The sequence below is a fragment of the Dermacentor albipictus genome, chromosome 5 (genome assembly GCF_038994185.2).
Source record: "Dermacentor albipictus isolate Rhodes 1998 colony chromosome 5, USDA_Dalb.pri_finalv2, whole genome shotgun sequence".
Lineage (NCBI taxonomy): Eukaryota > Metazoa > Arthropoda > Arachnida > Ixodida > Ixodidae > Dermacentor > Dermacentor albipictus.
This window is the reverse complement of record NC_091825.1, coordinates 46,263,447-46,280,966: the sequence shown is the minus strand read 5'-3', so window position 1 is coordinate 46,280,966 and position 17,520 is coordinate 46,263,447. Positions and strand designations below refer to the sequence as shown.

At 47.5% G+C, this 17,520-nt stretch overlaps 1 protein-coding gene across 2 annotated transcripts in view; it reads right to left on the bottom strand.

Annotated features, from left to right (window-relative positions):
• Window positions 1-430: 430 nt before the first annotated feature.
• LOC135900528 (uncharacterized) overlaps window positions 431-17,520 on the bottom strand; it is a 30,289-nt gene continuing 13,199 nt past the window's right edge. For both annotated transcript variants that reach the window (XR_010563895.2, XM_065430010.2), the window contains exons 2-3: window positions 9,469-9,601; window positions 431-1,499 (exon numbers count right to left, since the gene is read on the bottom strand). Coding sequence is in view for 1 of the 2 variants with exons in the window: in XM_065430010.2 (XP_065286082.1) it covers window positions 1,307-1,499; window positions 9,469-9,601 (326 nt within the window). In the remaining variant the exon portion in view is untranslated. The remainder of the gene's footprint in view (window positions 1,500-9,468; window positions 9,602-17,520) is intronic.

The window sequence follows — 17,520 nt, the reverse complement described above, 5'->3', positions numbered from 1 at the left end:
TTTTTTTTGCTCGTCTATTTGCTTTATCTATGCGCTATTCGCTCCGTCTTTCATTACCCGTTCCACTTCGCCCTGTGCAGAGTAGCAATCCAGAATATTATTGGGTTAACCTCCCTGCCATTCCCATCCCGCTTATCTGTCTGTCTATATCTAAGTGAAATGCCCTTAACCTGCACACCTGCCGTGGTTCCTTAGTGGACTTATTGCGCTGCTAGGCGCGAGGTCACAGCATCCGCGGCTGCAGCATTTCAGTGAGGGCGAAATCCAAAAACTTGCCCCCAAGCTGCAATCCCGACCACGCCGGCAGAGGGCCTCCAAGGTCTGTCTTCGTTTCACCGGTTTAGTTGGATCCGCACTCGCACGTTTATTTCTGCTCCGGTACGCGCGAGGCATTGTGCTATGGTGCGACATTCAATTGAACAATAAGATGTGAGAAGATGGAATGTTCTCTTTATTTTCATATTCCATGCTACCAATTCCAATATCGGGAGCATATAATACACGCATAGACATCAAGAATTATGCCTTAAGGGCAAGTCTTTGTCGTAATAGCAAAAAGAAGCAAAAAAGAAAGAGATATCAGACATGCGCTTCCACAGCAAAGGACGTGTTGCCTGAATAATTCCCTAGGGCGAACAGAAATGAAGCTGTCCCGCTATTTCATAGAGTAACAGGTTTCGAATGTTGTGGCCGCGAAAACATTACACTGTAAAATAACTTAAACCCTTGAAAGTGAAAAAGGGTACAGATGTGTCTACAACTGACACAGTTATGGTATGATTATATAACTGATACCCTTAGGGTGGGAGTTATAGGCACATTTACATCCTTTTTCACCTTTAAGGGTGTAAATTCTTGTACAGTCTACGCACTTTTTAATATGTAACTGCGTATGTCATTGCTGTGCCACAGTTTGCACGACAGCTTTCCTGCCTGAAGTGATATTTGTCATAAATGGCGAACAGGTTGCATTACTTATGCGGCGAACTAATACTATGTCATTTTTATGGTCCAAGCGACTAAATATTTTGCTTTTTGCACAGGCTGAAGGTTCATGACCTTTACGTCAATAACGGACAGTGAGCATCATTACTTGTACTCTAGCGTCATTGAAATTCAGTTGCATAAAACTTGCATGAAACTGCATGAAATTCAGTTGCATCAAATGACATATTGGTATGTCATTTGATGCTGTGGCCACGCCTGTGTGAACATGCTGCAGGCCTCTACAGCGTTCGCTTTCAAACGATTCGTCACAGAGTCCTCAACAGCAGTGACCGAAAGAGCGGTGACGAGAAGGAAGAGTTCATTGGTCGTCCTTGAAAGGTATGTCCGACTTGAAATACTCCAGGTTGGCGTAGATGAGCAGGTTGATGGCGATCACGGCAATAACGATAGCCACCTTGACGGCCAAGGAGAGGCTCCTGCGCGGCCGCTCTTCGGTCAGCCCACTCACGTGGTTGCCGCTGCTGCCCGGCTCGTCTATCCGTGCCGAGCCCCTGCGATTCAATCAATCAATCAATCAATCAATCAGCCAATCAACCAATCAATCAATCAATCTTTTTATTGCAGTTCCTAGAAAAATTAGGGCGGCGAAAAAGTAAAGCTACGTTACAGTGCCGCATGAATAGCCTCGGCATCCAGGAAAGTTGTTTGCAAAGAAAATAATATATGCGCAGCAGATGGTTCAGAAATACGTACAATGGAGAACAATAGCGTTCGAAAAGAACGCGCAATTATATGCGCAAAAAATTGCGCTGGGAAGCAATGTCTTCAAGTTAACCACCACTAAAAGCAGGATGTGCTACTTATACCCATCTGATCGCTACGCTCTGTCTGGTACAATCGAATCTAACGGAATTTCATCACGTGACAGAGGCTAGCTGGAATATCGTCTGGTCAAGAAGCCGTAGCAATACTGATGCGTTGCGAGTTTCCACAAAGAGCTCTAGAAGATTTGAACACACAGTAAACGACGAGACTCTTCAGGCACAACGGGAAGGCCCTGCGGGATACATAAAGAGATAAACCAGCTAAGAGGTTTCTTCCAGTTGCACGGCGATTGACACACACGCGCACACAGAGATCACCACAGAATTTCAATGAGACAGTGTGAACGTGCGACATATATCTTAAGCCACAATTGCCCGTATACTTCTATCGTGCCAATGCCAACTACCTCTTTCAGATGATCGCCGCATGTGCCGCATTCTGCAGCATGGGTGTGCGAACGTCTATGAGTATTAGTCAGTTTTCTTTACGCAGAAGATGAATGATGGAAATGGGCAAAGTTGTAACATTTGATTATTCGTTTCACGAAAGCTCGCATGGATTCCACAGTTTCACATAGATTCGAAGGTGCGCGCTGGGAATGCATTTCATTTTGTGCGGGGTGAATAAAAGTATGAATGGGATCCGTGAGAACCTAAGTACCTTTAGAATAAGTAAATTATTTTAAACATTTTCGGCTGAACGTTGCTCAAAGGACTCCTCGATGAAGCCTACATCTTTTGGCTTCTGCAATGACCTTAACAGCTTGGATACGCGAGTTTGAAGGTGTTCAGTTTTTTTGTTTTCGTCTTAGACGGAGTCCTTCGAGGTTTCTATCATTTCATTTCATTTATTTACCCCAAAGACCTACACACACATTACTTAGGGAGGAGTGGGGGGGAGGGGCAAGGGTGTCGTGTCAAGTGCGCAAATGCCGTGAGCGGAATGGGTCAGCCCTGTGAAGACGACGACGAGACGCTGCAGTGGTTGTAAGATCGCTGAAACAAATAATTTCACGAAAACAACGACGGTAGCACGAGAAATGCAATCAAACATGAGGCGCTCAGCCAATCACGGCAGAGCTGAAGGCGAAAAGAAAAAGAAAAATGAATCCGGGGCGATGGAGAAGAGTAAGCCAGTGGGGAGGAAGGAGTTCGCCAGTGATCCAGGCACACGAGTGAAGCCGTCGGGTGTCGGACCCGGGCCTCGTAGCTCCTTCTTGGCCAGGACGACCTTCTAGAGACAATCGCCACATTGTCCTGATGGCACGCAGGAAAGTGCCGAACGACATCGGAGAAATGAAGCCCATGCGCCAGAAGCAGACGTGAATTCATTGGACTTTCTGTTCCACGTCGAGACCTCTACCATGGCAAGGCTACCTGTCCATGTTCGCGAGGTCAAAACCGGGCTTCCTGCTGCATCGTTGGATCCCTGGTGTTCACCTGGATGTGACGAGGACTTTTTCTTCACTAAGATGACCGTATGGGCATGTTGGTAGGACGTGAATGCAGCTTTTTGTTCACAAGACGAGGACGAAGAAGAGGCTTCGACACACGAGCGCAGACTTACAGTGCTGTCTTCTTCCGTCGCAGCTCCACTCTGAGCGCTGCCTCCGCCACCACTAGTCCATCGCGCAGCTCCAGTGCAGACCAAGAAACTGTAGGTCCTCTTGACTTTCGAACTTTTCCTTGTAGACTTGTGTGCGTGTGCTTGATTAGCTCGTTGAGTTTCGTTTTCTAGTTGTGCTGTGTTTTCTTAATCGAATGCCTCGTTGTGTGGTAACGGATGACTTCGTTATTTGATGCGCTGAGGCTGTGTCGGCACAGCGACTACTTCATTGAAAGAACCTGATCAAAGGTAGGCATATGACATAAAAAACAAGAGAGATGACATTTAATCAAAGCATAAATATAGGTACAAGTCAGCAAATATAACAAGCTCACTATACGCACGCAATCTGTACATAGAAAATACAAACAAGAAATATTGTTGCGGGAAGAAAGCAGGCCCACGAGTGTAAAATAACTTATATTTACAAATGATGGATAAGGCGTTCAGGCAACCGCCAGACTTCGTCTTTCTCTAGTCCAATTCAACGTCTTCCTTCACTTCACCGTAACATCACCCTCCCGGTGGGGGAGCTCCGTCCCGGTGCAAGTTAAACAGCCTCACTTATTGGGGGGACATAGGGCTTGAGCCTGGTGACGTGAACAACATCACTGGTTAAGTTGGGAGGCACGGAAGGCTGACCGAGTGGGGCGATCTCGTAGGTCACGTCGGACAGTTGGCGTAAGATCTGGTACGGACCAGAAAAACGGGACAGTAATTTTTCCGACAAGCCGACACGACGTGAAGGCGTCCAGAGAAGGACAAGGGAACCAGGTGAAAAATGGTGGTCTCGGTGCCGAAGGTCGTAGCGTCGCTTTTGAGAAGCTTGCGAGACTGTGAGGCGATGACGGGCGACATTTCGGGCCTGGGCGGCTAAGTCAATAGCATGGCGAGCGTAAGCAGTGCTGGGTGACTGTACTGCGGAAGGTAGCAACGTGTCAAAAGGCAAGGTGGGGTCGCGGCCGTACAAAAGGAAAAATGGTGAAAATCCGGCCGTGTCGTGACGGGACGAGTTGTATGCGAAAGTGACGTATGGTAAAGCGACGTCCCAGTCGCGGTGATCGTTGGAAACGTACATGGCGAGCATTTCAGTGAGTGTGCGGTTGAGTCGCTCGGTGAGGCCGTTCGTTTGAGGGTGGTACGCGGTAGCAATCCGATGTTCTGTAGAACAGGAGCGGAGCAGATCATCAACGACCTTCGATAGAAAGTAGCGGCCGCGATCCGTCAGCAACTGGCGAGGGGCGCCGTGGTGCAGGATGACGTCTTTTAGTAAGAAGTCGGCGACATCTGTAGCGCAGCTGGTTGGCAGGGCTCGTGCGATGGCATATCTAGTGGCATAATCGGTTGCTACAGCAATCCATTTGTTTCCTTTGATGGAAATTGGAAACGGACCAAGGAGGTCGAGGCCCACACGGAAGAAGGGCTCTGTAGGTATATCAATGGGTTGAAGCAAACCAGCGGGAGGCATAGCAGGCGTCTTCCGGCGCTGACACAGGTCGCAAGAAGCGACATAACGGCGCACAGAGCGATAAATGCCAGGCCAGAAGAAGCGGCGCCGCAGGTGGTCGTAAGTACGAGTGACGCCCAGATGTCCAGCAGTAGGAGCGTCATGAAGTTGCTGGAGCACGGTGAGTCGAAGGTGCTTGGGGACGACTAGGAGGAGCTCCGGGCCGTCAGGACGAACGCTACGACGGTATAAAGTTCCATCGCGCAAGGTGAACATCCGAAGGGACGGGTCATTGGGCGAGGAGCTTAGGCGTTCCATAAGTGTTCGAAGAACAGGATCCTTGCGCTGCTCGTCGCCAATGTGGAGGAAGCCGGAGAGGGACAGAATACTGATGTCCGAGTCTGCATCGGTATCGTCCGGTTGATCCACGGGATTGCGGGACAGGCAGTCAGCGTCTTTATGCAGGCGTCCTGACTTATATATAATAGAAAATGTATATTCTTGTAGGCGCAATGCCCAACGTGCAAGTCGTCCAGTTGGGTCCTTCAAAGAGGAGAGCCAGCAGAGGGCGTGATGGTCGGTGACAACGCAGAAGCTCCGACCGAAAAGGTACGGGCGAAATTTCGCGACCGCCCATACGAGCGCGAGACATTCTCTCTCAGTAATGGAGTAATTTCGCTCGGGCGTGGAAAGGCGGCGGCTAGCGTAAGCGATGACACGGTCTTGGCCCTGTTGACGCTGAGCGAGGACAGCGCCGATGCCATGACCACTCGCGTCAGTTCGTACTTCAGTGGGCGCAGAAGGATCAAAGTGGGAGAGAATCGGGGAAGTGGTAAGCCGCTCAATCAGGGTAGAGAAGGCTTTCTCCTGTAGTGGTCCCCAAGAGAAAGAGGCGTCTTTCTTAAGAAGGTCAGTGAGAGGGTGAGCGATGTCCGCAAAATTTTTCACAAATCGCCGAAAATAAGAGCATAAGCCCAGAAAACTACGGACATCGTTCGTTGAACAAGGTACAGGAAAATTTCGCACGGCGTGAACTTTCTGTGGATCAGGTTGGATTCCGGCGGCGTTGACGAGATGACCAAGCATGTTAATTTCACGGCGACCGAAATGGCACTTGGAGGAGTTTAGCTGAAGGCCAGCCCTGCGAAACACGGAGAGTATGGTTGTGAGGCGCCGCAGGTGGCTCTCAAAGTTCGGCGAAAACACAATCACATCGTCGAGGTAACACAGGCATGTAGACCACTTCAAGCCGCGCAAGAGAGAGTCCATCATGCGCTCGAATGTAGCTGGCGCATTGCATAATCCAAAGGGCATGACTTTAAATTGGTACAGACCGTCCGGTGTGACAAAGGCGGTTTTCTCGCGGTCCATCTCATCGACGCTAATCTGCCAATAGCCGGAGCGGAGGTCAATTGATGAAAAGTATTGGGATCCGTGAAGGCAGTCAAGAGCGTCATCAATGCGAGGCAAGGGATAAACATCCTTCTTTGTTATCCGGTTGAGGTGACGGTAGTCAACGCAGAAGCGCCACGAGTTATCTTTTTTCTTTACTAAGACAACCGGTGATGCCCACGGGCTACTGGAGGGTTCAATGATGTCCTTGTCCATCATCCTGTCCACTTCTTTCTGTATGATGGCCCTTTCTGTTGCCGAGACACGATATGGCCGCCTATGAATGGGGCTGGCGTCACCGGTGTTGATGCGATGCGTGACAACAGATGTCTGGCCAAGTGGACGGTCGTCCAAATCAAAGATGTCCCGATAAGATGACAGGAGATGACGAAGAGCTGTTGTTTGCTCGGAAGGAAGGTCGGGGGCGATCATCTTAGAAACATCGTCCGCAGGCGTCGAGTACGAAGGAGTGGATGACAAAGGTCCGTTCGTACTGAGGAAGGATTCAGAGGTCAAAAAAGAAATCTGAAATTCTTCCAAAGGAGTGATATGCGCTATGGCGATACCGTGTGGCAAAACATGTGACGAGAACCCAAAGTTGAGGATGGGCACGCGAGCGCAGTTTTCGCGGATCCGAATTAAGGTGCTCGGTAGGGCAATATTACGCGACAAAACCACGTCAGTAAGCGGCGACAGGACGTACTCGCCATCAGGTACGGGAGGACAGGGCGTCAGCAGGACATTTGTAGCAGCCTGTGGAGACAGCCTTGCAAATTCAGCAGCACATAAGCGGTGTGGAGCACAAGTGGTTGCGTCGGCAGGAAGCGGCAGGTCCAACTGTACAACACCTGCGGAGCAGTCAATTTGGGCAGAGTGTTTCGAAAGGAAGTCGAGGCCGAGAATTAGGTCGTGTGGGCAGTGTTCAAGGACGATAAATAGAACAACGGTATAATGGCCCCCAATGGTCACACGTGCTGTGCACATTCCAAGGACAGGTGACGTACTCCCATCGGCGACTCGCACGGTGCACGGTACGGCGGGGGTCAGAACCTTTTTGAGCCGGCGGCGGAGAGCAGCGCTCATAACTGAAAGCTGCGCTCCTGTATCAACGAGAGATCTAACAGGAACGCCATCGACTTCAATGTCCAGCAGGTTTCCACATGTAGGCAGGGTCAATAGAGGATTTGTGGGCCGGGTCGGAGTTGCAGCTTCACCTCCGGGAGCTGCACCGCCTAGTTTCCCGAAGCGAAGCGACCGGTTGCAGAAGGGGACGAAGAGCGGTGAACGAGAGGCGAACGGGACCTACGACCTTGCGGAGACGGGGATCGGCTGGATCTTGGTGGAGCACTGTCGGCGTTGATGTTCCTAGTCGGCGTATAGGGCGAGAAAGTGCGATTGTCGGGTACTTGGCTGTAGTGACTCGGAGACGACCACCGAGGAGGCGACGACCAGTGGTTGCGGCAATGACGGGCGATGTGTCCAATACCGGAACAATTAAAACAGATGGGTTTATCATCCGCTGTGCGCCATTCAGCTGGGTTGCGACGGAGTGGTGGAAAGCTTTGCGTCCGGGAGCGAGCGGTCGGAGAAATTTGGTAGGTGTTGGTATGGCGGACTGAGCAGAGAGATGGAATGCCCAAACTTGCTATTTCCTCCCGAACGACCGCTTGTATAAGGGAGATAGCGGGTACGCTTTCCCGACAGTCTGAACGAACGGGAGCCGGGGCCATGGCCTCAAGCTCACGGCGAACGATGCGCGTTATTTCTTCCGGTCCTGCGGGCTGAACGAACCGCGGCGGGTCTTCGCAAGAAGATGTCGCGGCGGTATTGGGCAACCGGTCGAAAGTTTGAGTGACGCGGCGGCCCTTCGCTTGTTCGAAGCGCCGGCACTCCTTAATAATTGCATCCACAGTGGCACAATCCTTACACATCAAGAGATTGAAGGCATCGTCTGCAATACCTTTCAATATATGGCCAATCTTCTCTGCCTCGGTCATGTTGTCATCAGCCTTGCGACAGAGGGCCAGCACATCCTGTATGTACACGACATAGGATTCTGTGGACGTCTGAGCGCGGCACGCAAGTTCTTTTTTAGCTGCCAGCTGACGACCGACAGGTCTGCCGAACAGGTCTCGCATTTTTTCTTTGCAAACATCCCAGCTCGTTAGGTCAGCTTCATGTGTGTCATACCATTGCTTCGCAGTTCCCTTCAGATAAAATATTACGCTTGCAAGCATCATTGTAGGATCCCACCTGTTGTTGTCGCACACTCGCTCGTACATCGTAAGCCAGTCCTCGACGTCGACGTTGTCCGTGCCACAAAATGTTCCCGGGTCCCGTGGGTGAGTGAGGATGACCGTGGGCACGGGCTGCCGAGGCGTTGTCGCTTGTGTCGGTTGATTTGCCATTGTGGCAGCAGGTAGATGACGTCCGCTGCGAAGTTCCGTGGTGGTACCCCGCACCTTCCACCAAAATGTTGCGGGAAGAAAGCAGGCCCACGAGTGTAAAATAACTTATATTTACAAATGATGGATAAGGCGTTCAGGCAACCGCCAGACTTCGTCTTTCTCTAGTCCAATTCAACGTCTTCCTTCACTTCACCGTAACAATATGAATATATACGAGAAGTGGAATGCACACATGTGCACCACACGTAGCACACCATAATACGCACTATAAAAGCCTGTATTTCATCACTGAACGTAGCTAGGTACATGAATAACTTTATTTCATTCGGCATTATTTAACTCTTGTATAAACTGTTCATTGTTTGTAATGCAGACTGTTCCACACACATTCACAGCAAAATCTAAAAAGGGAAATGTCATTATACCGGTGCGTGTAAATGTAGCTTGTACTTTAATATTTATTTCTTTATTTTATTTACAATACTACCGGTCTCTAGTGAGACCATAGCAGGTCTCATATTGTGGTGAATATGTGTAAAACGCTTAACGCAGCATAAATTATTATTATTATGTAGTTGTTAGGACGACGAAATATTTTTTGGAAGGGAGCAGGCAAGACTACGTTGCGTCTAGTTCGTAATTTGTCGAGATCGAGAAATCATTTAATCATTGAAATGCTTGTATGTGTGGAGTAGTGCCCTGAAATAAAACGAGCTCTTTTATTTTGCAACTAATCCAGAGCGGCTGCATGGCAATTCAAGCTCAAAAACTACCTACAGCTCTATACTGAAAATAACTTAGGTAATGTTTCCATTAGAGGGGCAGCATCGCCGGGAAGAGTACCTAGTCGTCCTTGCTCGAAGTGCCATAGTCACTTTGGGATCAGCCTTGCGGGATGGTTGGCCAGACTTCGGACAGCCTTGCCTTGAAGCCTCCAGTCTTGCAGCACTGTACGGTGTGCAGACTGGATCTGGTTCTGTGGAGACAGCCGGGAAAGCGGAGAAGTTGTGAATATTGATAAAACATTTCATTTGTTTTTCTCTCGTAATATTATGAAATCAAGTGAAAGCTCTGGCTGACGGTGGAGCGATTCAAGTGTGGGATGCTATGCACGTGTCCCACTCTCGAGCGTAGTCTTGAACGCCGCATCACTTGAGAGGGATAGAAAACACATTTACTTGCGATTTAGCGGTAAATGTTAGAGAATTGCGTCAGCATTACGTCATACCTCTTTGATGCCCCAAATCCTTGATTTATATCGCGTACTCCGAATTGCAAAGTGTGGTTCAGGAGCTCGCTCGACAGTCGTTCCTCCGGATGACTACCGTCAGTTACACACACACACACACACACACACACACACACACACACACACACACACACACACACACACACACACACACACACACACACAAACACACACACACATATATATATATATATATATATATATATATATATATATATATATATATATATATATATATTGCGTTTGACCAGCCTTTGGCCGACACGTCACTCAAATATACTGTGCTTATTCAACATACGTCGTGCTCTCTTTGCTCATTTATATACATATACATATACTGACTTCAAGCCCTTCTAATGTTAACGCATGAAAAAGTAGCTGGGTCGTGTTTGCTTCAAAGGCGGCCTCGTAGCTTTCGATCTAGTGCCAGATTATCAGAAAACGGAGCACCGGCGACATGGTTCTCAGGGCAATACCCAAAACGCGGGCACGACGTAGCTCCCTTTGCTCACGTAAGACATAGGCGTATACGTAGGTGCCTGTAGCTGCTGTTAAGTGGCTTTCTCTACTGATAGTGAACACTCTACTGATAGTGAGTACTGTAGTGGTGTCATTTCGGGAATTCGTTCCAAGGGGATACGTCTTGCAAACTCACGGCCTACATTGGCTTAATTGCCATAAGTGCCGTCAATTAATTAATAAATAAGATAATGAATATTTGCTAATAAGTTGCATGTGGTTTTGCTTCCTCACCCAAGTAATATCCGCTTCTCATAATGATCCCGCTCAAGGACCAGAGTTACCTTATCTCCAACAGGAGTCCTTTTAAAATTCCGTTAAACATTAAAATTATACCCCCTCCCCCGCATATGAAGTGTACACCTTTATTTACTTGAGGGATGTAGAGGTTATCTATCGTTTTATGGCATCTACAACATCCCCCTTATTTTGATAGTGAACATACTGCCAGATCTCTGACTATAGAAGAAAAACGACACTCGGGGCGTAGGTGTTAGCATAGGACCATACTAAATATATTACTAACCAGCGCAGAAGGGCAGTGCCTTGCAGTGTGTGACAGTACAGTATTGGAAAGGATAACAAATGACAAAATGCCTTCTTGTGAAGCGATTCTATTTACAATGACACTTTAAGGGCCTGTCCCATTAGTGTTCAACGGACACTAAATAGAAACACTAAATCAGTTTAACTGATGATGTATTCTTCCAAAACACTGTTTGCAAAAGCTTCGCAGAAATAGATTGTCACTAATAAGAAAAATTAAGGTTAAAATTCTTTATTTTTTGTTTTATTTCCTGTGGTAAACATGGTGCCTGTACGTCAGTGTGACGTCGCGAATTTCAATGTACATTTTTATGTTTCTTGCTGTCATGAGCTAGTGAAAGGTTTTAAAACTTACCTAATTGAGTCTTTCGTTAACTAGACCCGAGCAGACGCCGTCAAAATGGGCAACGTCAGGCGAGCCAGAGCGGGAATCGGCGTCACCACCCATCATTCGTTCTTGCGTCTTACGTGCTTTCTTACTAAGGTTCCTTCCAAGGTAAGAGGGGCATCTCATTTTACGTCAGGCTCAAATTATTATTCTCCTTAGTACCCCTTCAAGCCTTCAAGGAATTGGTCACAAGCCACCGACCCTTGTTAGACCAGCGCACATGAGTCCGCAGCACAGAGTTAATTACACACGCGCATGAATGTGGTCAGTACTGGCCACTAAATGAGCTGACTCATTGCAAGCTGAATCCAATTTGCAGTCTCACTAGCAGCAAGCAGCTTGTGCATCGTCTTGTGTTGGCAGTCGTATTCGAACCATTAGCAACTCGCTTAACTCGTTGCTCACCGCCACGTAACACCTACGCACGATCCAGCGGAGGAAAATTCCCAAACACGAGCGACTCGCGCAAGCATTTGTTGTTTCTTTTAGTGCGTAAGCATTCTTAGGCGACTCACCCAGGAAATCTGTCCGTTGTTATGTCGGTCCCTACGTAACGCGCAACACGCTGCTTTCCACGCACACACAAAAAAAGCTGCACAAATTTGACATGAAACATTTGAAGCAAAACTTTAACAGTGGCGAGTTTAAAACCTACGCCCCCACGCTCAGGAGTGTCGTACCCAGAGGGCTAAACATCCACGCTTGTAGGAGGCAAATATATCGGAACCATATGAATGTGTTGTAGCGCGTATTGTGTGTTGTCGTGCAACACAGACAGATAAGCATTCAATTAGATTATAAGTATCATAAAGAGTGATGAGGGGTTATATCGGTCTGATCGCGGTTGATAATGGTTTGACGCGGATGGATAAGGTACTTAACAGCGATAAGGACATATAATTGTCCGAGCAATTCTGACAAAGTTGATAAGGGTCCATGAGGGTTAGATGAAGTACGATAAGGTTTCTAAGGACCGATAAGGGTTTAGAAAGGTAGGATAGACTTCTTAGACATAGATAACGACCGGTACAGATTCATAAGGGTCGATAAGGGTTGCATCAAGTCCGATAAGGTTGATAACCACCGATAAGGGTTGATAATGGCTTGAACTGGTCGGATCAAGAGCCAAAACAAATTACATCAATAAAGCACATGTTTAATGAACTGTTTACTGCTTCGTCAATCGCGTTAAACAGCATGCGTCGCGTCGTATGCACGAAGATGAAGAAGTGACACAACGCTTAAGAGGAAGCTTTAGCTCGAGTGCTCCTATCTAAATATATGTAAAAGGAGAATTCGTTTTTCTCGGCAACCACTGCACCAAATTTGACGAGGTTTGTTGCAATTAAAAGACAAACTTAAAACCTAGTAACTGTTGGTTTCGAATTTTTGAGTTAGGTCGTCAATTTTTTATTAAAAATTGGCAAAAATCGAAAACTTTCAAAAAACGAAACTATCAAGTTTACAACTCTGTAACTCAACCACTAAAGATGACAATACAATTCTGTGAATTGCATCTAATAGTACATCTAAAGCGGACAAAATTGATATGTTACACTTGAATGTAAAAAAAATTTAACCATAGGGAAATACAACTTTTGCAAAACCGTTGTAACCAACGTAACAAATTCACGTAAGATGTAAAATGACAAATTGAATTTGTCCGCTTTGAATGATCTAATGGATGCCGTTTACAGAATTGCGATATCTGTTCTTGATGCAGAGCTATGAATTTGTAAACTTCGTGCTTCTATTTTTTTCAAACGGTCAAATATTTGAAAATCGTTTTAAGGAAATTCAAGCACTAAATCGAAATTCCGCTTCCAACAGTCACTAGAATTTAAGTTTCTCTTTCAAATGCAACAAATTTCATCAGTATCGGTGCAGGGGTTATCTCATAAAAACGTTTTTGCGTTTTACATGTATTTGAATAGACCGCGTCGGAGTTGGGCCCGAGCTAAAGCTTCCTCTTAAGCATACTTATACAACTCCAGTGCAGTTTCTGCATAATTTATTTTTTCGTGTCTGCTTCATTTACTCATGTTATTTCCCACGTGCACACATCAGCTCCCATCGTACGTCACCGAAGAGCCAACAGAGAAATGGGACGTATTTTGGGGTTCTAAGGCCGCTCTTCACAGTATCAAGTTTGCATAACATCACAGAACTTACAAGCAGATGATATCTTACATCAGGGAAGTGCATCACCTTGCTCTGGAAAGAGGGCACAACATTATCTTTCAATGAATTCCTGCTCACTGCGGCATCATCGGCAACATCCTTGCTGACGAGGCTGTCTGATCTGCCCACGAAGATACCCAGACGCGTCAAACACCTCTTGCGAGGTCGGACGCTGCCAGGGAACTTCGCCTACTTGCAGGCAAAAAGTCAGAAGATATCTGGAGTTCAAGTGCCTTCAATCGCCGATTACATAAACTGGACCCCACGTTACGGCTACAACTGCCACCTAGCCTTTTCCGCGGCGAAACAACCTTGCTGTGCCACTTGTGGCTAGGAGTGGCGTTCCCGAACACCTACTCCTATCGTTTGGGAATGGCCGAGAGCTCGGTGTGCAACTCCTGTGGGTGCGAGGAAACCATCGAGCACCCATTGTGTATCTGCCCTCGCTACGATGTACAACGCCTCTCTCTGCAGGCAACTTTACACTGACTGGACTTAAGACCGTTCACCGAGTCAACAATACTCGGACCGTGGCCACACCCATCACTGGCGCGAAAAGCGATTCGTACACTGGTAAAATATTTGAAGTGCACCGGCCTAAGAGACCGTTTATAGTGTCTCTGGTATAGTGTCCCTCCCACACACACTCACACTGTCCCTCGCACACGCACTATTCCCCATTCCCTCACCCTAGTGTATAGTAGCAAACCGGGTGCTCGTCTGGTTGACCTCCCTGCCTTTCCTGTCCTTGCTATCTCTCTCTCTCAGCTCACATACAACGCAGTTAACAACTGCGAACATTATATCACATTTTAGTGATGTGTCCCTACCACACTTTTGTTCCTTTCTTTTTTGGCGTGGGTAAATAAGGACCTGGAAACGCTAGTTGATACCGGGCCCGGGGGGGGGGGGGGGAAGTGAGTAGTTAAATACCGTATTTGCACAATAATTCCACAGTGCCCCCGATTGTAACGCGCAGTTATATTACCGGTGAAATTACCAAAAACGTAACTTGGCGCCGATTCTACAGCGCACATCAAGTAACGAAACATGAGTTCACGTACCATGTTGAAAGAACTCTACGGAATATAGAAAATGGCACACAGTCTTGCACGTAGCTGAATATTAGCCGCTAGTCACAATCGGAGTCCGACGACGCTTCCGTTTCGCTGTCTACAGACCACAGAAAGTGATCTTCAGTTTCATCTAATGCACTAGAAATGCCATTTATACAGCCACGCGGAACATTGCGATCGCATACCAAGGCATAAAAGAAGCAACGTTCGCACGACGGCAGTGTGGCTAGCTACCTTGCATTGAGCTTTCTTTTTCGCAGTAAGAAGTGTTTCGTTTTTGATTATGAGTAGACTTGTTATGATTGTAACGCGTATGCAAATTTGAGTGTACGCTTTATAGAAAAAAAATAGTTCGCGTTAGAATCGTGCAAATACTACAGCGTGAGTATCGGTGGCGCACAGGTACGGAAAAAGAAGAGGAAATCTAAAAATGAACATTAGGAAAACACACCGAAAAAAAGAATGCGCACATAACATAGCACAAGGTAAAGAACTCATCGGACATCTCATCTCACTATGACTGTCGCCGGCAATGCGATAGCAGCCCAACAATCCAGCGAGACCATATTCCTGAAGCGACGTGTGTTCAACACAATCAGTGGTCATTCTAAGAGTTTCAATGCTTTGACTATATGCCACGTACTCCGATATCGTCCCACTTTGATATGGCGCTCGCTTGCAAAGGTCGCTCACGACCACAAAGGCATGACAACTACTGTATGACGCCAGCGCAATGACGATGTAATGTCGAAGGAAGGATATCGGTGTAATGACAAAGGCGTATATCGACGACGGCATGAAAACAAAGGGATGTCGATAAATTGTGCCGATAGTATAACGACAGCAAAGTGACGACGAGGACATGAGGAAAATGAGATAATGGCTGTACAACGGCGCTGGCGTGACGACGATGGTGCGAAGACAAATGGTTGAAGAAGCGGGAATGAAGTCGATGGTACGACCAAGACGGCATGATCATGGATGCATAATAGCGTCTTTTTGACAACGAGGCACTGACTATGATGGTCTGAAAACGGTCGCGTAATCACCATTGAATGACGACAGCATGGCTACGATGGATTTATCAACAAGAAATAACGTCGATCTGTCGACAAAGCTAGTGTTACGACGACGGGTTGAGTATACTATGATGTCATAATGGTCGTTTTATAGTCATCATTTCAGCTTTGTCATCTGCTCATGCCACCGCCATTACGCCGTCATCGTAACGCCGTTGTCGTCATGGCATCGTCGTCACGCCATCGTTTTATCATTGTCATCGCTTCGGTAACGTCATTCATTTGGCTGAAGATACTGAACTGATTACGAAGGTGAAATGGCAGCGCGACGGCGATGGCATGACGACAGTGGCATGACGACCGCGGCGTAATGACAGCCGGTTGTCATAGTAACAATGATGACGATGGAACGACTGCGACGGCATCTCGACGATGTTCTGACAATGAATGCATGAGGACGACAGAATGACAACGGCATGAGTACAATGGAATTGCAAGGAGTGTTAGATGACGATGGCGGGACGATTACTGCATCGCTAAAGCTGTTTGAAGACGGTGGCGTTACGACGGTGACATGGCAAGAGTCGGATGACGAAGCTGGAGTGACGATGGCATGGCCACAACGGCATTACGACGACGGTCTCGCAATGGAGGCATGGCAGTGACCGTCTTACAATGACGGCGTGAAAAGTTAGGGGGGTTTTACGTGCCAAAACCACTTCCTGATTATGCGGCACGCCGTAGTGGAGGACTCCGGAAATTTAGACCAACTAGGCTTCTTTAACATGCACCTAATTCTAAGTAAACGGGTGTCTTTGCATTTCGCCCCCTTCAAAATCCGGCCGCCGTGGCCGGTATTCGGTCCTGAGACCTCCGTGTTTAGCAGCCCAACACCATAGCCACTAAGCAACCACGGCGGGTAATGACGGCGTGAAAAGGACAGCCTAATCAAGGTTGAATAACGGCAGCATCAATAGAGTACAATCACGAAGAAAGATTGACGTCGCTGTAACGACGATGGCAGAGCGACAACGACGCCATGACGACGGTAGGTTGATGTTACCGAAGCGATGACAATGATAAAACCATAGCGTGACGACAACGCCACGATGACAACGGCGTTACGACGACGGCGTGATGGCGGCGGCGTGATGGCGGCAGCATTAGGAGAGTCGGATGACAAAGTTGAAATGACGACAAAAAAAGGACCATTACGGCATCACGACCGCGTACGCTTACTATATAATGACCCAAACGGTTAGACAACTTGGACCACTAAGTAGGAGTCGACATGATGACGACAGCATGTGGAGAATCAGATCCCGAAGCTGGAATGATGATGGATGAACGACCACAATGACGTCGCTATGGCGATGTTACAACGAATGCATGACGACGGTGTGGCGGTGATAGCGTGACTACGAGCGCATGCGGAGCGTCGGATGACAAAGCCTGAATGACTGCAATGCAACGACCACGACGGCATCGCAACCACAACCCCATACCTACAGGCGAAACGTAGCAGGAATTTGGGCCAGTGGGTCGGTGTAGAAGGCGGTGCAAAAACGGAAGGACGAGAGTGAGATAACGAAGGGGGAATGACCACGACGGCATCTCGACCAGGCGCACATACGTAGTGACCCACGTAGGTAGACAAATCGCGCCACTTGGTCGACGTAAGAGGATAGATAGATAGATAGATAGATAGATAGATAGATAGATAGATAGATAGATAGATAGATAGATAGATAGATAGATAGATAGATAGATAGATAGATAGATAGATAGATAGATAGATAGATAGATAGATAGATAGATAGATAGATAGATAGATGGGCAGGCTAAAAACGGTTTAAGTAGGCAAATAATGCTATTCGCATTAAATATACGAAAGACTCTATTTCACGGCGAGTGTCG